This window comes from Podarcis tiliguerta (assembly GCF_965153285.1).
Source record: "Podarcis tiliguerta genome assembly, chromosome: 1".
Lineage (NCBI taxonomy): Eukaryota > Metazoa > Chordata > Lepidosauria > Squamata > Lacertidae > Podarcis > Podarcis tiliguerta.
In genome coordinates, this window is record NC_139534.1 from 5,817,652 (window position 1) to 5,840,286 (window position 22,635).

Sequence of the window (22,635 nt, forward strand, 5' to 3'; positions counted from 1 at the left end):
CGCAACAACTCATAGTAAGTAGCTGGCGCGGGGGTCGGGGGGAGAGATACCTGCTGTGAGATTTGCACAGAGACCTAAGCAGGAGCACTCCTCTTACAGGGTGGTGATACACTGCAACATTTGGTGGCAGGTTTCAGCTGTTATCAAATATTCAGTTCACCTGTGCTCATAATGAAAGATGTGATACAAAATAAAGATGAGAAAATGGATTTAGCAGCTAAATATAAGATGCTCAAGCATTTTCCTTTATCCTAGGCTTTGAGATCTATACACAATTCTCAATTGCTCTTTTTACAAGCCTTCAGAGAAAAAGGAATGTCATTTAGCAATCTTTATTTTCTTTGGGTCTTCTTCAAAACCTCTCAATGTAATGCTGGCATGATAATTCCGTAGCAGATTATGAGTGGCGTCTCCTCAGGAATCATGTGTCATGCTTTCAAGAACGCATCAAAAATGTTTCTAAGGTAACATGAGATACTTGCTACTTTTCCCTCAGCAAAGTATGACCTGTCTTGGAGTTAAGACAGACACTTTACTACATGTGCCTAATTAAAGCCGAATCCAGCAGAACTCACTCAGAGTAAGTTAATGAGACAAATATAGTCTTGCTAAATATTTTTAGCAGCAATAGGGCTAGCTAGCGTTATCTTAAATTTAAGTGACTGACAAAGCCTATTAAATGTAGATAGACTAAATATGGATGTCCTGGCTGATGATGTGCAAGGTAATGCATCTGAGAATACATCACCTTTAAACACTCTGCCCAATGTGTTTCCGCCTCGCACCAAGACTGCCTCACCTCATTGTCATATAACCCAACTAATCAGATCAAAATCAAAGAAAGGAGAATGTCAGAGTTCTGAAATATTTTCACCCAACAGGATAACAGTATCAAACACTACCACCCTGAAAATCTTTCCTTTCGAGGTAAAAATGCCAGCAAGTCTGTAATAAAAATTATTCAAATAAAACCATTTTAACAGAACTTGCTAATTGTACAAAAACAGCAATGCCAAGTACAGCACCATCAAAACATACATGAATAAATTAAGCATCATGGCACTCAATAGGAATCTGGCAATTAAATATAAAAGTGGTATTGACTTCTAAGCTTACTACCAGCATGGTTTCAATGTCACAAATTTGTGGAAAATATTTTGCCCTAATTCTGCAAAAAAAAAATAAAAAATTAAAATAAGTGTATTCACTGTTGAAATAAATGTTAAACTTGGAACAAATCTATAGCTCTTGCATTTTTTCTAACTGCCTTATGAACAAGTCATGAAAATATGAAATATCCATTAATGTTTTAGAATAGAAATCATTAGAGTTCTCAAAAAATGGGCAATTCCCTCCAAAATCCTTTATAAAAGGAATTTTTTGTTTTGTATAGACACTTAAAAAATAAGCAACATGTTACAGAAAATTTATGAGTACTGTATATGAACAATGCCAAGCTATAAAGGGGCAATAACCTACAAATTAGAGCAAACCATTGTCATTAAACTATTGAGTCTCTTTAAAACTGAAAGGAAGAGAAACTTTCAGAAAGAGACACACAAAGATTTTGATCCTATATTATTATTATTATTTATTTATTACTATTATTATTATATTTTAAAGCTATTACATCTAACAGCAGCCTAGTAAATGCATGTCTGCAGTGTGAGCAGTTTTGATAAACAGCCTCTGCGGGCCACACAACGGGGATAATGTATCCTTAAGTACTGCCAATGAGCTGCCATTCTGCACAGCCAATTACTTCTGTGCGTCTGTCACTCAAAGGAAAAATGACTGAACCCATTAGATCAAACCTTTGTCACTGTTCCTAATGCACTCTTAGGCCTCATTAATCTGAGGGAGCAGCAACACAGCCGCCGGTGCCTCATTGCCTCCCCCACAACAGGACCACGTGAAGCCTCTCATCTCTCCCCCAAGTGCACCACGTTAATCAAGCTCTCCTTATTACCCCAGTCCCTGTCACGGCGGAGAGCGCTCTCTCTCTTAAATGCTCTCATTATAGCCCATCTTTAGAGCTGGCTGAGTGGAAAAAAAGAGAGAGAGAGAAACAGAAGAGGAAAAAGCAAGTCCGATCACATTAATATTCATGACAATAATTAGTATTCTAGGTCACTGAATATTCATGCTATTAGTTTGGATTTTTATGGGTTTGCTGGATGTCCTGATTGCTGGAGTGTGGAGGAAAACAGCATGGTGGGGACTTTAGATGTCAATGGCAGTTCAATACTGAGAATAGGTATGCGAATTCTCCCCTCCTTTTGGGGGCTAAATCAGCTCTTTCAACTCTCCTGATGGCTTTAGTATTTGAAAAATCACTAGAGGGAAGGGGGTGTGTGGATGAAAATGCTTGGTTTTCTTGAAAAGGTTTTAACATTCAAACGGTTGCTATTGCAAAATATAACCACCAGAGCCCAACATAATAACTTCAGTGGAACAGGATGAATCACTAATCTTAGCTACAAGGCACACCAAGACATGAGACACACAAACCAGACGATCATGAACAAAAGTGAGCAGGCTAGGGAGGGAGGGTATTACTGGCCCCTACATTTGGCTACCCAAATGATCAGGACACTTCACTGGCGACTGCTCTGGGGGTCATACCATTCAGCCCTAGACACGCAAGTGACTTCAAACACACATAGTACTTACTACACCATTCCAAACCTTAGCACACTTAGGTTATAATTTAATTTCAGCGTTAATGTTTTAACATTTGTGTTTTAAACAGCCCTGACTTTAAAAATGCTGCCTTCTGTGACCGCCTCCCCTTCTCATTCAGTCAAATTATAACCCCATGAATAATAAAAAGAAATCAAGGCATTAACTGCATATTTTTTCTATGGCCTTAAACAGGGACAAGGAAAGTGAAAGCAACACTCAGAGCAGGGACTGTGTTTGCAAGTGTCAGTAGAAGTTTACTACACAAGTAACATACATTTATAGCATTTTTACCCCACTCTTCAGCCAAATGCTTACATAAAATCAGACAGTCCCTGCTTGCAGGTTTACAATCTAATAAATATGACACATAGGGGAAAAGGGGCAGTGCAAAAAGAGGAAAAAAACTCCAGTCTTAAGACTTTGTGTCTGAGAACAGTTGTTCTTCTAATGACCAGCTGGTGCCTGGTGGAGCTGGTCTTTCAGCAGAGCTGGTCTTTCAGCAGAGTCCTGCTTCTCATCTATCCTATTGAGGCAACCTAATGGAAAATATTTCAGTGAAATAATGTTTTAGTGGTAAACTGCAGCTGCATGCCTGCTCCACACTTCTGGGCTTTAGTTGTTGGCTACCTGGAAAACCCAATCTATGCATTCTTGCACTGTGCAAAACACAGCACTAGAAGCATTCAAGAAGCCCTCAAAAACACAGTGACAGTCATTCCCCCTTCCTCTGAAGGAGATGTAGGAAATCTCTTCCAGTAGCCCCCACCCAAAGCATTCAATCCCAGCGCCCTTTCGCTGATCTTTCATGCTGTACAGAATCCTTCAAGATCAAGCCTCCACAAATCCCCTTGCCAGCTTGCTGCAGCAAGGAGGATATCTTTTTAACACAATATGACACAAACTCACTTCCTTCTCCTTGCTCAAAGCTCAGATACACATCCCTGTAGAGGTATCTCTGCAGTGTGGAGGGAGAATCCAGGATAATGTGAAAAGGACTGTTTCGTCAGGTCCCGTAAGAGGAGGAAGGAGGGATTCTGGGAGCAAGAAGCAAAGTAGAATCCGGAGTTGGAGAGGAGGAGGCTGGGGCTGAGTGTCTTCAAATACCTTTCACAATCAAGGAAGTGGTTGCTTTAGCATGGAGGATACTTCCTTATATGAATTCTCCCCTTCCCTAAATTCTCTGGTGGCCTTAGGGCAGGGGAAAGCTCAGGGTTGACCACTAATTAAAGTTGGTTTTCAAGTCAAGCAAAGCACTGTGGATCCACTGTTCAAGACTCACATTTTCCAGGACACAAAGCAGTTGGCAGGAACAGCAGGAGAAACTAATCCAGGGCAGATCTTTTCCCTCTGCCTGTTCCCATTTACAGAAAGTAAAAATTCCACACTTTTAAGAAGGTTAGTCTCACTTAAATTGTTCTTTTTTTAAAAAAAAAGAAATGTCTGAAGGCAGACCATTACAGCTTAATCTGATTCTCAGCACTTTACCATAAAATAAGCCTACTAATGGCCACCGCATAGCTTCCTTGATGATCAAGATTAATAAGATATGAAATTCTCATTTATGAGGCTCAAACTTCATATTTTTGCAACATGTCCAAAGTGTCACACATAGTTAACAGATAATAATGGTTAGAAGTATTAATGATTGCTAATAACAGCTGTACCATTAACACATACAGGATATTCCAGTGGTGTTAAATATAATTAATACATAATAAAATAGAGATTTCTGTAGTGTGCAAATCATAAAACAACCATAATACAGCACAGCATACCATTTTTAAGACATGAAACAACACATGGTCTTTTTAGGGGAAGTGCTCTGAGGTCACGAAGTCGGACACGACTAAACGACTAAACAACAACAACATATCAAAATGATTCTGCAATAAGCTTTCTCTACTTGGCCAGTCAAAAAATTATCAGCTGCATTTGGCTAACTATTGCAATAAGAACTGAAGCCAGAATAGGAAGAACTCTTGTCACTGGATGCAGCCAATTTGTTGGCCTCCATCCAGATTATTAAGAACATAAGATGAGCATCTACTGGATCAGGACAATGGTCCTTCTAGCCCAGCATCTTGTTCACCTAGTGGCCAACCAGACGCCAATGGGAAACTCGTACGCAGGATTCGAGCGCTAGAGTGGCCCTCTCCCCTTGTCCAGTCCTCATTTAAAGTCATCTAGACTGGTGGCTATCACTAAGGGAGTGAGTTGCACAGTTTAATTACGTGCTGCGTGAAGTAATTTATTTGATCTGTCCTGAATCTTCCAACCTTCAGCTTCACTGAATGTCCACAAATTCTAATGTTTTGAGAGGGGGAGAAAATGTCTTTATACACTTTCTCCATACCAGGTATAATTTTATAGACCTCTTACTCACTTTTTTAAAAAAACTTAGAATTTCCAAATGTTGCAACCTTTCTTCACAGAGGAGTTCTTCCATTCCCTTGATAATTTTGGTCACCATTTTCTGAATGTTTCCCAACTCTCTCTCTCTTTTTAGAGGCAACCAGAGCTATACACAGTGTTCCAGATATGGGCACACTATAGATCTGTATAGCAGCACTATGTTGTATTATCAGTTCCTTTCCTAATGATCCCTTACATGTAATTTGACCTTTTCACAGCGCCACACACTGGGTCGACATCAGCATTTAGTTATCTACCATGACCCCAAGGCCTCATTCCTGGTCTGTCATCCCCAGATCACAACCCATGAGCACACCTGTGAAATTAGGAATTTTTTTTGCCCCAACATGCATCACTTCACACTTGCTTACAATGAATTGCATTTGCCATTTTACCACCCATTCGCTCAGTTTAGAAAGGAGCTCTTCACAATCTCCTTTTGTTTTAATGGCCCTGAACAATTTAGTATCATCAGCAAACTAGGCCACCTCACTGCTCACCCCTAACTCTATATTGCTAAAAAGCACAGGTCCGGATACAATCCTTGGGAGACTCCACTTGCCACACCTCTGTCCATTTATTCAGACTCTCTGCTTCTTGCTATTTAACCAATTCCTGGCCCATAAGTTATCTCCTCTTATTCACTGACTGCTAAAGCTTACTTAGGAGTCTTTGGTGAGATACTTTGTCAAAAGCTTTTTGGAAGTCCAAGCATACTATGTGAAATGGATCACCTATGCTTGCTGACACTCTCAAAGAACTCTTAATATGTTCATGAGTCAGGATTCGGCCTTGCAAAAGCCATGTTGGCTCTGCTTCAGTAAGATAACTTCTATATGCTTGGTTACTTTATATTTAACAATACTTTACACTAATTTTCCAAGGACAGATGTTAAACTAGCTGGCTTGTAATTTCCAGGACCTCCCTTGGACCCCTTTTGAAAAGGTATGGAGACTGATGTGATGAACAAGCTACAGTGCAGCTTTTGAACTGTTGGGGGCGGGGAGTCGACAGGAGCTGAGGAGGTTCCAATTCAGATCAGAATGCCCTTTTTAAAACTAAAAGGGCAGGATTTGTGTTATGTATAACATATACTTTTTATATCTACTTTAAAATATGAAGGTTTTAGTTTAATTTCCTGTGGCCCCCAAGCTTCCCTGCTAAGGTAGAGCATTAGTTTTTCTATAAATTTCCTACCTCTAGAAGTTAATTCCTGAGTTGCAAATTCTTACGTCATTTGGATCTTACAGAATTTCGATCCTAGAAGAGTGACCTTACTGTGCCCTTGCCTTGTGCTGTTTTGATTAAATAATTAAATAAATGGGTGTTACTTACCTTCTCCGCCCAAGTCAGCTTAACTCACCTTGGTGCTTTTGTTATCTTGGGCTGAGATGCTTCATCAGCTGAGGTTCCCTCTAGCTTATGGAGCGAGCTTCCCTTGCTAACTGGCTCTAAATTTATATTTCTGGCTGGTTCCTCCTGGCTACTGTAGTAGCCAATGAGGTCAAGAGGTGTGGCTCAAATTCAGTTAGCCCCCGGGAATGGGGAGTGAACAATGAGTGTTGATTGAATGGGAGGTGGATAATGGCTGGTGAGTCAACTGCCTTGGAGTGTGGCCCTTCTTTCCTTCTGTCAAACGTTAATTCATAATATCTATGACCTCCCCAAGCTGTGATGGGAAGGAGAGTTGAGTAGCAGCATTTTAATGATGATACCAAACTCCAAATTTCTAAACAACCCGCCCATGTGGTTGCATATAGATGTAAACAGCATGGAAGATAAAATGCAACACTGTGGGATATCATAAGACAAAGGCCACAGCATTAAGCATGAATCTCCTGGCACTATCTGGCATTCCATTCAACTCCTGCCCATTTAGAGGATCCAGACAGATAACCTGACTGATGATATGTGTACCATTAAGATCCAGCAGAACCCACAGGGACACAATTCCCTTTTCTATCAAAAGGCGGCACAGTAACACAGTGCTGCCTCAAGGTCTGATCTACATGATGGGTTACAGCTGAAACAGAATGAGCTAATTTAAAATTAAAGAAGAAATGATTATTTGGAAAAAAAATAGTTCTTTTTCATATTCATGCTCAATGATCATGGATTCATCAGTAGCTATCAAGCAGGTTGTTGATTCATTGTTTAGACTCAACATATCAATGTTCAAAATTGTAACTTGGATCTTCAATTTTCCCACGAGTAAAATGTTCCAGCTTGGTTGATACTACAGTAATGTCAAATTTTATTTAAAAAAGCATTCTTGTCTGAGAATGATAGTAGACACAAGGTAAACAGCGATCCAATGCTTCTTCCTCATTTGACCCACAACTATTTAGTGTTCTTTCACATAGCAGCTGACCACACAATTCCACAGATTACATTGTCTGAAAGCATGCTGGCCTGAAGGCTCCTTTGAGCTTACAAGGGTCTGGTGAAGCATTTCCACGAAGCAGGCCCTTTTGCAATAATGGAACCTATTGTATTGCTACTGTGCATTTGAACATTTAACATTCAAATCCTATTCCTATCTGCAATTTAGCTGAGTTGACTAGCTCAATTGTGCCACAGAGGCCTCTGAAAAATTATATTGATTTTTATGTTGGCATGCCAATTATCCTTTGCAGAATTTTGAACTATGAGACTTGTTCTTGTCGATACAATTTGGGAACTCTGTCATTCATACAAGCCTATCAGTAGCTGGTATGAACTGTGTGAATTTCTGCTGTGGCAACTAATGAAAATTGCCCTGTCTCAACTCTAATGTGTGAAGCTGGGGTATTAAAAAGTAAATGTAAGATATTATGAAATATCTTTTGGGCTGCCTCTGAAATATGAATTTCTACCAATCCTTATACTTCTAGTCCACAAAGTAGCTGTTTGTTATTGTGTATTTTAATAATATATTGATTTTATAGTTGTAGGATGCTTCGAAGTCATTTTTACATATAAACAGCATATACATATTAATTTATATAAGTAATAATAATAAAATAATAATTTAACATTAGTAATATACTTCCCCCACATATTCTGTTTAGTATCCAAAAAGTCTTAATGCAATAGATTTTACAAACATGGTCTTTGTTTCTTGAATTTAAAATAATAACTGGCTCTATGGATAATAGTTAAATAACTGGCAACTACGTACAGTGGCTATTGTTTATCATCTGCTATATATTCAGTTTTCATGGCAGACCTGCACAGAGCAGTTGTAAAGAAATGAAAATGCAAGGCAAAAAATTAGTTTGTTTCAATTTAAAAAAAACCCATTTGGATCTTACAAAATGACTGGCTCTCTCTTCAAATCTGGGGTTATGTTATAACAGGTTTCACTTGTGGATGAAATGACAGAAGCTATCTTTAAGTATAGAAATCAGATTGATGAGCTGCATTTTCATTTTTCTCTCCTGTCTGGGCTCAGCTACTCTCCCTGCAGTGCAGCTCCAATGTTACACCTTTTCTGGTACATAAGGTATTACTTGAAAATATGTTCAGGGAGAGGGGTGGGGGAACCAGAGAGAGAGAGTTAACAAAACATTTGCTCCCAGTATGTTTCTGAGCACAATTCAAAGTGTTGGCGCTGACCTTCAAAGCCCTAATGGCCTCAGCCCAGTATGCCTGAACGAGCGTTTCCACCCCCATTGTTCTGCCTGGACACTGAGGTCCAGGTCCAAGGGCCTTCTGGCGGTTCCCTCACTGCAAGAAATGAAGCTACAGGGAACCAGGCAGAGGGCCTTCTCAATGGTGGTGCCCTGTGGAACATCCTCCCACCAGATGTCAATGAAATAAACAACCATCTGACTTTTAGAAGACATCTGAAGGCATGGGAAGTTTTCGATGTTTGAACGCTTTTATATTATTATTATTATTATTATTATTATTATTATTATTACCATCACCACCACCACCATCATTAATTGTGTTGGGAGCTACCCAGAGTAGCTGGGGAAATTCAGCCAGATGGGCGGGGTATAAATAAGAATAAGGAGAAGAAACAGATTAGATTTCAATGTCATATAAGCATAGTGGGAGCTAAGTCAAATTTGTTCTTGCTCTAAACTACAAGGACTTGCATCTGGTAAATTTTAGAATGACTTGGATTAAAACATGAGCAACAACTGTAAGATGCTGCTAACTTACATTCACTTTCATTTCTCCCTATATTTTGGTAAACTACTCAAAACAGGTCATCAAACTGCCTTCTTGCAATTCCTACCCCATGCCATATGAAAAAGCAAATCCCCCCCCCCCCTCATTGATAAAGATGGATTCATTACAGTGCCTTTTGAAAACAGGCCAACTGGAGAAACCCCTGAGAAACTTGGAAGCAATTTTCACTAATTCCACCCACAAAATTTGGGTCCACCTTTTCCCTTCATGTGTTCTCGTAGCTCAGAAATGGGGAACCTTCAGAAGTTGCCAGACTTTAACCCCCAACCTTCCTGATCACTGGCCATGCTGGCCGGGGCTCATGACAGTTGGAATCCCAACAAGATATGGAGGGTCACAGGTGTAACCCCTGTATTATGCTAAAAAGTTTTCTGTAAAGACTCTTTTAAGCATTTATTCTTTTTAAGAAAAAAGCGTGTTTTAGAAGTTAATTGATGCAAAGCTGCTTTATATGATGCACTCCATACTAATTCTTGCATCATAGAGCACACATTTCACAGGCAAAATCCAGACCAGCAGGGACCCAATCCTTTCCCATTCTTGCATCACATGTCCATGTCCTTTCAAACTGCAATTTCTGCACGTGGGAACCATTCCCCAAACACACTGTGCCTGCATTTGGTACTCAGAAAAACCAGTCCCTGCCTACAAATTTAAACATATGATGAACTGGCCACCACAGTATTTTGTTTTGAAGCACACTAGTTTTGACGTTAGAAATTATAAGAATCCCCCCCTCCCAGTGAACTATGCGAGTAGAAACAGCAAGATAAACATTTGTTTGGGATTCAAAATATTGTTGGTTTGTGGAAAGTGACTCAAGTGGCAGCTTCAGCCTTCAAGTGGTTGTTTATTATCTGTGGTCCTAATGTTCCTGCTGTATTGTATGGCATTGAGTGATGGTGCTAGGATGTGACGGTGTAGGAAGATAGCAGGTATAGTTGGAGTGGAGGAGCTGACTGTTATCTGGGGTGGAGACCCACATGTTTGGTCACTGTCCTGTTTCAGCACTCCCACTCCTCTGGAAGCTACTGCTACTTTATCATTTGAGCTGTCTAGTTTGAAGGTGCTGTCACTGAATGCCAGGTTAGCCTGTATCAAGATCATGTTTGTCCATGACTTGACTGTGGATGAAAGGCTTGCCTTATTGCGACTTGGATAGGTGAGCTAGGTTAAGGTTACCAGATTTTTTTCAATGAATCTGGGGACACTTTTCAACTTCAATGGATTTTGTATGGGAACGGATTTGTAAATCCGGGGACTGTCTTCGAGAAATGGGGATGTCTGGTAACTTTAATGATAGGTGGCCCTGACCTAACTCCGTTGTGCCCATCTGGGTTCTCGGTTCAGCACCAGACTAGACCAAGGGGCTGAGGGCAGCAAGTGCTATTGTTCATACAAGCGCCACCTCAACAGAAAACCACTTGATCTTGGAATTGATTTAGAAGGTCTGCACCTGGTATTGGGCCAGAGGCAGACTGGGGATGCTGCTGGTCTATCAACCACCCTCATGCCTTCCAGCATCTCTAACCAAGCTAGTTTCTGGCATGGTGTTGGAGGACCCCTGTTGCTGGGCTGGCTTGGCACTTCATGGCCTCCATGAAAACCATTAGGCAGTCTCAAACAGTCTTTAGCCCAACACACTGGGCAGGGGATAAAAGAAGTATATGCTGCTGCCAACGCAAGTAGACTGGTGCAGTCTTAAGATATCAGCTTCCAACACAAAACACTGAAACAGGTATCAGGTGTTCTAAACACGTCCTAGAAGTAAAGACCCATTGACCTTATGGTAAAGGTGAGGGAAACACAACCTGTGTTTTAACACTCACAAGCTCAAATTTTATCTGGTAGCCACTCTTGTCCTGATTATTTGCTCTATCAGTCCCCCGATCATTGCATCATCAAATCAAGACTTAGATAGTTGACATGTTTTTTGTCCCGAGACGGCACTGTTTCCTGCCACTGGCGGATGTGGCCACCCCACACTCTTACACTATACACAACACCTACTCTCACATGCAGGCAGACACACACACACACACACATGCAGAGAGATCCCAGTGCAAAGCCATGGGGAGGTATTTTGTTCCCTCTTGATCATTTCAAAAGGGCACAGGTTTCTTTCCCTGCCACAGACTCCACCTCCTCTAGCAAAATGGGTCTTGGGGGTTGAAAAAGTTGCTTGTAGGGTCAGAAATGTTGCCTGGGGTGCAGACGTTGCTAACTACCAACTCCTTAGTAGTTCTGCATTCTGCACACCAGTTAGAATACCTTGGGAGGTACACTGACACAATGCCTGGAATGTACAACTTCAGGTGGCAGTTGGGGTCACACAACAGAGTGATCCTCCATACAAAAAACCAGCAACACTTAAATCATAGAACTGCAATGGACTGTAGCCGTGTTGCTTTAAAACTTACCTGAATTTGGTGAGATCTGTAAACTGCTTATGTCTTTGGACAAGCCGTTTGTTTTCGGAGTGGAGATGGGTACACATGCTGACGTAGCTCGAGGTGGCCTCTTCCCTGGGACTTTAACTGTGGTCCTCAGAAGATCAATTTCTTTTCCATGAACATTCTGCATATAATCCTGCATGAAAGGAACACGAAGGTATGTATTTTAATGTGGGAGAGAGGATGGATGTGATTTTGAGATGGTAGGATCCAAAGACCTTACATGACTAGTTCCGTATGCCCAATAGGGCTTTGGGTGTTGATTTATTAAAACAGCAGTGCACTGTTCTATATGCAAAACTACTGTTGAACTTCAGAGAACTTCTGAAAGCAGACTATACATAGCATAGGAGACGCTAGGCTGTTAAACAGGAAGGTATATAATTCCCACTGGGGAAAGCTCAAACCCGTGGGTACATGTAAAGCAGCTCTTTGGAGCCTATATATGAAAGACAGCAAACAAGTAATATTTTTGTTATACATGACACACATGGACATGCAAAAGCATAGACAGAGAGTGGGAAACTGTATTAGCTTATTCAACAGAACAGTTTTCAGATGCCTGCCTAAAATGAGTATTTTAAATTATCTACCCCATGGTGTAACAGCCTTGATTGATGATACAGACCTTATTTATTTAAAAAACTTGTATTTTTTAAAGACAAATTAAAGCGACTTATGACAATAAAATGCAGATGAATGTGAAAAAGCTCCATCAATGTAGGAGTCACGCAGAACACAATTAACAGACCTAATTTTTAACAGGCATAAAGGCATAAAAGGCACCAATGAAAGAATTAGCCCAGAATTAGATGCATGGTATGAGGCAAAGCCACTCCAATGGGGTACAAAGTAGGGGAAATCACTCTTATGCATCTATGCTTTTCACTGACAGTACTACTTATATTCCAAAATCTAACTGCAAAGAAAGGAAAAATGGATGAAAAAAAAGCTGGGTAAATAGTGTAGCCGTATGATTGTTTTTAAAGGTTATTACTGAGAGAGAAGAATGAAAGACATTGACAGTTCAGAAGCTAGTCTTGACAAATCGCATACAGTATCATTGCAAAAAGCGTACATTACCTTTTGAAGTCAATACTAGCCCCCACTTTCAAATTTCTATAACATACATGTTAAGTGCCCATGGCTCAACTTGAGACAAGAACAATAATTTAAAATCTTAATTAATCCTTGATTGTATATTCCATGTAAATGAAATAAAATGCTTTCAAAATGTATCCTAAACTTTTAGACCAGGGATAGTGAACTTTATTATTATCTCCCAACATATCATGACATTGTGCTCGATGGAGCGGTTTTAAACCCAGTGTTTTTACCTCCTGCAGATTCTACAAAATCAGTAGGTGCCTGGGCCCCCCATAATAATTGTTTGTGGGGCTGGCTCCAGTAGTTCTCTGTCCGTTTTATCAGTCTCATGTTATGAACCCCTCACCTTTTCCAGGTACAATATAGTATGGCTTCTAGTATATAAGCCACAAATACATTTTAGGCAGTGGCGGCAGAGGGGAGTGTTTCAGGGGGAGATGTCAATACTGTTTTTCAATGAAACTGTGACGCTAACATCACTGTACGAAATGTCATCTTAAACCATTCCTTAATGTTTCAACACTGTGTAATGCAACAGTCCCTTTCACTGTATATAAAGTACATAACAGTAATTGTTTCACAGACTAGGAAACTGGCAAAGTGCTGTTTCCTTCCAGCAAGATCTCAACACTTTTCCATCGCAAATTTTGCTGCCCTGGAGAAATAAAAGGTTACAAAGAAGCATAGCCACTTCAGAATAGTGATTTATTGTATGATCGCATTAGGAAAAGATGAAGATGACCCTGTCATCTGGAATATGCTGTGTTAAAGAGAAGATAGCAAGCCTGATTTTGATATGCAAATATTACAAAGAAAACTCCCCTAGACGTTAGTTGTAGAAAATGCTGATCGCAGAAAAAAAAAAAGATGGGGGGACAGGAGGGGGAAAGAACCTTTAACAAGACGCGAGGGTAATTCAAAGCCAAGTACTTTTAAACAGCACTTAACAAGTCCCCAGAGCCCACTCCATAGTGGCCCACCCCAGAAGTGCTATCTTCTGCCCCTCAACAGCTTGAAAAAGTAGTAATTGCAAATCCATTTACATTTTGCCTCTCAAGTTTTCCACGTTCATAATTCAGCAGCATACAAAAAGCACCAGAGCCAGGAGGGTCTCCTCCCGAAAGGTGTTCATATCAAGGTAACTGAGCGTCTGAATGCCCTGCACCCCATGGCTCTTGCACCTCTGCCATCGCTTGTTTTTTACATTCCACTCCTAATTATGTTGCATCTATTGCCATACACTTAATTAGCTGCATTAATGTGATTTCTTTTCACATAGTCAAGCAATTAAGAGCTATGATTGAGTTTCATTCAATTAGCCTCAACAAACATGCTAATTGATGTCCCAGATGCAAATGAGGTGCAATGAGAGAAACCTGCTAGCAATTGAGTGCCATGTCAGAGACCCACAGCTCTCAGCTTGCTGACAGAAGCACAGCTTAGCACGGGTACCACCTTCTGTGGAGCTGTTTTCAAGGGGATTTGGGCAGTCAGTTTGTGTGGGGAAGGTCGTGGCATATTCCATTAGGACTTCGGTACACCAAACGGATTCCTACAGAAATAATAAGATGCAACAACACATCCAATCTGTTCTGAATATCTGCACAGCAATTGCTGTAAAGCAGCATAGTGCATCCAAAAATACACTTTACTTCTGCTACCTAGATGCAAGCATTTCTGTTAAACTGAGATCTGCACACAATCTCTTGTGCTAGTAAAATACAACATACGTAATTGCCTACAGTTATCATTAACTGGCAACTTCATCTTAGTCAGCTGTGGGCAATGTGGTAGTTGAAGTTAAACTCAAAACACATTAATCAATCAATAAATTCCTACAATACACCCACTATATTGATAGTCATTGCTTTTCTTTCTGAGGAGACCCTTGGCATTTGTGCAAACAGAGCAGTGCTGGTGTGATAATTTGACTACACTAGTGCTCACTGCACATAAGGCTGTACAACATGTTGTAAAGGTGGTGTCTCCCCTTCACATTAACACCCAGGCACAGTCGGCTTGATATTTACATTTTTTATTACATATGTGCAAGAAACAGCTATAGTTCAGGGTTATGCATCTGAATCCGTTGAGTCAGATTCGGGGAGTGGTTTCCTTCGATTCTCCCGCCAACAAAGGAGGCGGGAAAATCGCATGAGACATCTTTGACCCTTATGTTTCATTTCCCTCCTTGTCTGTGCTGATTTGAAAGCCCCCTCCCTCCCAGAGTCTGAGCTCCCTTCCCAAGCCTCTGGGCGGTGAAGGGCTCTGCAACATCCGCCCGCTCTTCCACTTCCTCTGTCTCTGGGCGGCTGAAGGGCACCACAGCATCCCTGAGCCCCTGCTCCGCCTCTTCTGTCACTTCCTCCTCTGAATTCTCCCTGACACATGTGTTGAAATAGACTTTTGCTTATAAATGACTAAGAGGAAGTTAGCAAACATTTTGCAATTTTAAAATAAAAAGTAACTGCACAATCCAAGTTAGGGACTACTGTCAGAGATTACAACTATCTTCAATTTTTGCTGAACTTTCTTTTTATAATAATTAAAATTATCCCATCCCACTTCGAGACATCACCTTGCCAACAAAGGTCCGTATAGTAAAAGCTATGGATTTCCCAGTAGTGATGTATGGAAGTGAGAGCTGGACCATAAAGAAGGCTGATCGCTGAAGAATTGATGCTTTTGAATTATGGTGCTGGAGGAGACTCTTGAGAGTACCATGGACTGCAAGAAGATCAAACCTATCCATTCTGAAGGAAATCAGCCCTGAGTGCTCACTGGAAGGACAGATCCTGAAGCTGAGGCTCCAATACTTTGGCCACCTCATGAGAAGAGAAGACTCCCTGGAAAAGACTCTGATGTTGGGAAAGATGGAGGGCACAAGGAGAAGGGGACGACAGAGGACGAGATGGTGGGACAGTGTTCTCGAAGCTACAAACATGAATCTGACCAAACTGCAGGAGGCAGTGGAAGACAGAAGTGCCTGGCGTGCTCTGGTCCATGGGGCCACGAAGAGTCAGACACGACTGAACGACTAAACAACAACAACAACATACCACTTCTATTGGGGCATTTTGAAGAGGACTGTGGCTTGGAGACCCTTTATTAGCTTCATGAGAAAATAAGAGGAGCCTAGATCAGGCCAGTGGCTTCCTGTTCTCACCAGATGCCCATGGGAAGCCTGAATGCCGGACTCTCCCCACTTGTATTTCCCAGCAACTGAGAGTGGAGCAGCCATTCATAGCCCTTTCCTCCACGAATCTTATTTTGAAGGCATCGAAGTCTGTGGCCATCAACACCTCTTTATGGGCTGTGTGAGGTACTTTTTTGGTCTGCAGTAAAACTTCCAACGTCCAGTTTTATGTCCACAAGTTCTAGCGTTGAGATAGAAAGTAAAGCTTTCTGCATACCATGCAAAAAAGTGACTCCTCTAAATCACCTTTTCTCTTAAAATAAAAAGTCCTAAACTCACGTAGATGAGTTGCACTATCCTCTTACTAGTGAAACTCTACAATTATATGGTTCTATGAGTCCATCATGTATGCTTCCTGAGTCATGTTAGGTGAAATCGGAAACAGATCCATTCTGGGGTAAGATTCCTCTTTATTAGAAAAGAAGGTGTTGTCTCTCTTTATCAGTTGCATGCCATTAACAGACATTTGGAGCTGCAAAGTCTGCAATCCTGGCTTGGTTGTGCTGCTGTTTGCAAGGGAGTGTGTGTCCCCTCCAGGGTGAGTGAGACCCCAGCTGAATCAGCATAACACCATAACCATATAAAAGACCCCCTTCCCTTTGTTTATGGGATTCAAAGGCATAACATGAAGCACTCTGCAGCAATTGGGAAGCTACACTAATTTTAAAGCCATGGACTACACTGAAGCTAGTTGCACCTAAATAAGATCATACATATGTTATTTTCTACTGCATTGTTAGTGTTGTGAGCCATTTTTATCATTGCTTTTGGAAAAGAAGCATGCAGATGCTAAATTAAGATTAGATTAAAAATTAAAACAAATAGATTGTTTCAGAAGGCTGCTTGATTAGAACTAGGGGTGTAGGAATTCCTGAATCTCAACCGCCCCCCCCCCCGGTTGCCCCATTAGGAAAAGGGTATCTGCCTGCAGAATCGTCGTATTTCAAAATAATCCAAATGTTTGACATCTAGAGCTTCTGCTTTAGTTTTTGACATATCAAAAGCAAAATACCCACCACCCACATTACTACACATGATATTGTTTCTCGCTAAACAGCAGTAAATAAGGCGGCTGCCATGCACTTTTATCAGATTATCCACACACTCTCTTGTTAAGCATTATTTATGGGCTGTGTGAAGCCAGGAAATATAGGAAGGGTGACATTGACCAGAGTTAATTTCATGGGCAAAAGAAAGACTGTAGCTCAGTGGCAGAGTATCTGCCTTGCATGTAGAAGGCTCCCGGTTCAGTTCTTGGAATCTCCAGGCAAGAGGAGCCTCCTGGCTGGAATCCTGGAGAGCTGCTGGCAGTCATTCTAGACAGGACTGAGCTAGATGGGTCAATGGTCTAATTCTGTATCAAGGTCTATGGTCCCAATGATCAATGTTTAACCAGAATCGAAAGGGAGAAATACATGACATATGAGGGGCAAAGGAAAGTACCAGTAGAAGTTAATAAATGTGACGTGGAGACAGATTCTACTGTTTCTTTAAAAAAAAAAAATCAAATATCCCTGGTATTCATGCAGTACAAGTTCTTAAAGGTTTTAGAATGCACTCTTTTCTACAAATATAATATTAAACTAAGATTTGAAAAGTACATCTTTGGTTGGGGATCAGTCTGTACTTCATCTCCATGTATGATAGTACATTTATAGTGGTGCAGAGGTGATATAAAATCCGAAATTATTAATGGCAAAGCTTTACTTAGACTTTACTAAGAACACTGCAGAATCAGGGCTTGACTGAGCAGTTCAGAAACCATAGACCATATGCATGAATTGTTATGCTCAAAAGGTCTTATGGGACATGCAGAATAGGTTTTCTGATTTCTAACTAGATCTGGCATGGGACCTATTTACCTTGCACTGTTTCATACTGTGCCCTGCTGGAGAGTTTAGAAATCACACAGGGCCAATGATTTTCTCTACTTTTATTTAGCTTACTTGATGAAAAATCTCATTCTTTTAAAAAAGACTCAATGACAACAATTCTTTATAATATATGTGGGCATAATAGAGTACACTAACTGTAACAACCCTATCCAAAGTCTGCTAACCTAATCATCCCTTATTTTATTTATCACCACTGTTCAATGCCTCCTTATTCCAATCAAAGTAAGCAAAACACATCAATCTTTTACCATTCTGATAATTAGCAATATTAATTTCTGCAGAAATCAAGTGAGTTAAGTTAAATTCTTTGTCTTGAATATGCTCGTCATACTTCTATCCAATTAACTGTGTGAAATGCCTTTGTGCTTTTGTTTCCCTATCAATAACTAATTTAATTCAGTCTTAGTAGACTGAAAATTTATTTAATTCACACAAACCATACTTTACAGGAAAACAACAAATTACAGCAAATTACAAATCTTATTTCAAAACGCTATTTTATAACTGAAAAAGATCATTGAAAACTGGTTAACAACCTGCAAATCTATTTAGATTGCTAAGTATTGTTTGAGAGTATTGTATGTACTGACTGGCAAATGCTGATGACTCTACTTTTTTGTGTACAGAGGGAAGTCAGACATTTTTATTGCAAAATGCCGTCTGGAAAAGATGCAAAATAAAATAGCTAAAATGCAGAGGAAAAATAAAGGGAGGGGAACAAAGACCCCCTTCCCTTTGCTTATGGGGTTCAAAGGCATAACATGTAGCACCCTGCAGCAAATGGGAAGCTACACTAATTTTAAAGCCATAAAATGCTATAAAGTGCCCTGCAGGGCAGGACTACACTGAAGCTAGTTGCACCTAAATAAGATATGGTTCATTTACTTCGAAGCTTAGCCTAATGTAATCATCAGTGGATTTCTAGCCTAGAGTTGTAACAGGCAAGTAGCCGACACTGCAGAGGCGACACTCCCAGCCACTGAGGAGGCTTCAGTTAGATTGCTGTTGATTAGAAAATTTTTCAGTTTTGACAAGCACTTAATGAACATAAATCGCACCTTGATTGGTTTCCACTGGGGCCACAGGCACACCTGGGGGGGAAAGAGATCATCTCCTCCTACGAAAGACCTTAGGAAATCTACAATTGTGTTATAAGCTTAGCCAAAAACACGTATTTATAAAATACTGCTGGATGTAGCCACATCGCTATGCATACTGTTCTTATATGTTCAGTACTACTGGATAACACGCAGTGATACTTTCAGTCTAAATTCAGAAATACAGGGTTACTTCCAAGTGCCGGGAGATGATCTTCTTAAAATGAAATTATGTTTGCCTTTGAAATGTTCCTAGCAAACTTTCTACTCCACTGGGAAAAGACACAGAAAGTTTAATACATTGTCATTTAGTGTGAAAAGAGAATGATTTCTATAAAAATACCAAAATCTGTGCAAATAAAGAAAGCATAAATGGAGGCTTAATATTGCACAGAAAATAAACTATGCATTATGGCTCTCCAATAACACTACTGAAAGCTACATTTATCAACCATTCCCTTTATCAAAGCAAACTCTGAAATGGCACTTATGTATCTTATCAAACGCCCCCCCCCCCATTAATACTCAACTAATCAAAGTATGTTTTTAATTCTAATTTTCACATTGATTAGAACTGCGTTTTCCTTTAAAAAAATAATGGATACTTTGACAGTCAACCTCTATCCACACCCTTCACAATGTTAGAAGATGAGCAATTAGATAGGCCTGAGATGGTATGTTTGATGTTGTTGGGTCCAGTGATGGCGTTGTCTGGGTGTATGTGGCAGCAATGTTGGCATCTTGGTTTATTGCAGGCGCTGGTACCAGTGTCCATGTTAAGTCTGCTTGCTGTATTATTGTGGGTGAGGAGTTGTTTAAGATTGGGTGGCTGTCTGTAGGCAATGAAAGGTTATGGAAACAGTTCAGGATCACAGTACCTCAGTGACCGCCTCTCCCCATATAAACCGTCTCGGACTCTGCATTCATCATCTGAGGCTCTTCTTTGTGTGCCTCCTCCATATGAGTTCCAGAGAATGGGCCTTTTCTGTACTGGCTCCCTGTTTGTGGAATGCTCTCCCTAGTGAGGTTTGCCTGGTGCCTTCATTATATATCTTTAGACACCAGGCAAAAGCCTTCCACTTCCTTCAAAAATTAACTACCGTATTTTTCTCTCTATAAGACACAAGACGCACCTAGTTTTTGGAGGAGGAAAACAAGAAAAAAAAAAAATCTGAATCTCAGAAGCCAGAACAGCAAGAGGGATCGCTACGCAGTGAGAGCAGCAATCCCTCTTGCTGTTTTGGCTTCTGGGATAGCTGCGCAGCCTGCATTCGCTCCATAAGGCACACACACATTTCCCCTTACCTTTTAGGAGGGAAAAAGTTGAGTCTTATAGAGCAAAAAATACAGTAACCTTGAATTAACTAACCACTGTAATTTGTGTGGGTCTGATTCCTGGTTTTGAAACATCATTTGATAACTGTGAAATGCATGCACACTTACATGTAAACTTGGATGATAGGTCAGTACGCCATTATCAGAGAGAGTAACATATTTCTTCTTCCACTCTTTATTTAAAGATCTGCAACTTCGCTTCAGCAGCATGCCCTATTAAGAAGAAAGAGGTAATATGAAACACACTGTTAGACACACACACACAAGTATATATATGTTCATATCCTATAAAGTTTTACAGCATTTGTTATTGCACTAACTACTTTGATATGGCTCCTTCATTCACATACTAGTAAGTACATTCTTTTAAAATAACATTATCAGTATACATTCACCATCATCCATACCCACCCCGCTGGCAGCGTCATATCTTATACATTTTAACCAGTTGGGGATACAAACCAGGAGGAAGACAATAAAGAGTGGTCCCAATATTGATCTTTGGAGGGACCCCACTTCTTATATCCATCCATGGTGAGAACTGTCCATTTATTCCTATTCTCTGCTTCCTGTTCTTTAATGATCAATTCATGGGAACCCTTCTTAACGGTTCTGTGTGGCACCTTTAAGACTAATCAAGTCAAGCTACAATTCTGTACATATCTATTAGGGAACAATCTCTATTGAATTCAGTGAGACTTATTTCTGAATAATATGTGGTTATTGTGCTATGAACCCAAATCAGAAATTGTGACAGACGTAGCCCCTTCTGAACCATGATAACACATAGGTGCTAAATTTATACAACTTCAATGTTTAAGTGCCCACTTTTTCGTTGAAAGGAGGGCAAGGAGAAAACCAGAAGAGCTTAGCCATGCTTAAATGATCAGCTAGCAGTTCCATGAAGTTGAGCACTCACCACTGTGGACATTAGTCTGGAGAGAGTAACCTTCTGGCATGAAGACATCACACTGACCTCCTCTGACTCAAATGACTCTAATAGCAGAAGCCCTAGTGCAACCAAAGTCTTCCCTGCTCTATCTGCTGGAGAAGGCTAGAATCCTATAAATGAAGAGGCATCTCTCTGTGAAAGGAGAGCCAGCCACTGAGAAGCTGCAGCTCATACATAAGGTTCAGACCAAGAGTAACTGCTGCTCAAGTAACATCTGAGCTATTTTCTCATATTCCATTCATGAGTCATAGAATCATAAAATCATAGAACTGTCGAGTTGGAAAGGACTCTAAGGATCATCTAGTCCAACATTTGACCAATATTTGACCTATGAAGTCTTAAATAGATCTGGACCACAATACCTCAAGGACTGCCTCTGCCCTTAGGAACCACCCATAGGAACGCAGTGATCATCATCTGAGGCCCTTCTTTGTGTGCCTCCTCTGTGAAAGGTCCAGTGGGTGGCAGCAGGGAGGCTCACCTGACAGCTTCATTACATAAGTTTAGGCGCCAGGCAAAAATGTTTCTCTTCAACCAGGTGTTCGGCTGTGGGTTATTGGTTTGCTTTTTATTATGTACTTTGTATTCTCAATTTGTATTTTTCTGTTGTGAACTGCCCTGAGATGTTCAAATGGAGGGCAGTATACAAATTTAAACAATAACAATATCCCTTGTCCCAGGTGCTTCCCTGCTTTCAGCTTCACAAGACTTTTAGCAGAGACATTCTTGCCAAACGCTGTGAAGTGCAACATGTATCTTCCCAAAAGTCCTTCCTAAAGACAGCACCATGGTCCAAAAAGCCAAAGCTTTCCTGACGACACCACCTATGCAGCTAGTATTTTCCTCTCTCTTCCTGGGCCACAACCTTCAACAGGAAGGAGCGATGAAAAAACCCACCTATGCCCCAAAGCCCTTCAGCTTCTTGTGCAGAGTCTCATAGTCCCTTGCTATACGTCAAAGGCTGAGGCTGGCACCATTGTTTGTCTGAATCAGAAGGAAGGGGTTGTGGTCAGCGGGCTTTATATGAATCTGCATTCTCAGGCAGGAAGCAGGTCACTGAAATGCCCTTGGTTCTACGTACACCATGAGACAGCACTCCAGGCCCCCCCCCCCACTCAAAGCATCCTAGCAAACACCCCTGTTTACAAGTCCTGGTCACAAGCTCCCAATCAGTTGTCCAGAGTGCCCCAGTCTTGCTTTGCCTTTGTTGAGGTCAGTGCTTACATCAGAACATAGATGAATCTACTTCATCTGATGATATAAATGAAATGTATCATCTTTAATGCTTGGTGATAATATAAAAGAAAAAATAAAGCTTGC

General features: G+C 40.6%; 2 protein-coding genes across 12 annotated transcripts in view; one reads left to right on the forward strand and one right to left on the reverse strand.

Annotated features, from left to right (window-relative positions):
• Positions 1–22,635, reverse strand: part of AGAP1 (ArfGAP with GTPase domain, ankyrin repeat and PH domain 1) — a 319,294-nt gene that overhangs the window by 120,798 nt on the left and 175,861 nt on the right. For all 7 annotated transcript variants that reach the window (XR_014502416.1, XR_014502417.1, XM_083400967.1 and 4 more), the window contains 2 exons: positions 20,472–20,576; positions 11,701–11,869 (listed from right to left, as the gene is read on the reverse strand). Coding sequence is in view for 5 of the 7 variants with exons in the window: in XM_083400967.1 (XP_083257093.1) it covers positions 11,701–11,869; positions 20,472–20,576 (274 nt within the window). In the remaining 2 variants the exon portion in view is untranslated. The remainder of the gene's footprint in view (positions 1–11,700; positions 11,870–20,471; positions 20,577–22,635) is intronic.
• Positions 1–22,635, forward strand: part of TRPM8 (transient receptor potential cation channel subfamily M member 8) — a 298,169-nt gene that overhangs the window by 20,176 nt on the left and 255,358 nt on the right. The gene's annotated exons all lie outside the window — the stretch shown is intronic.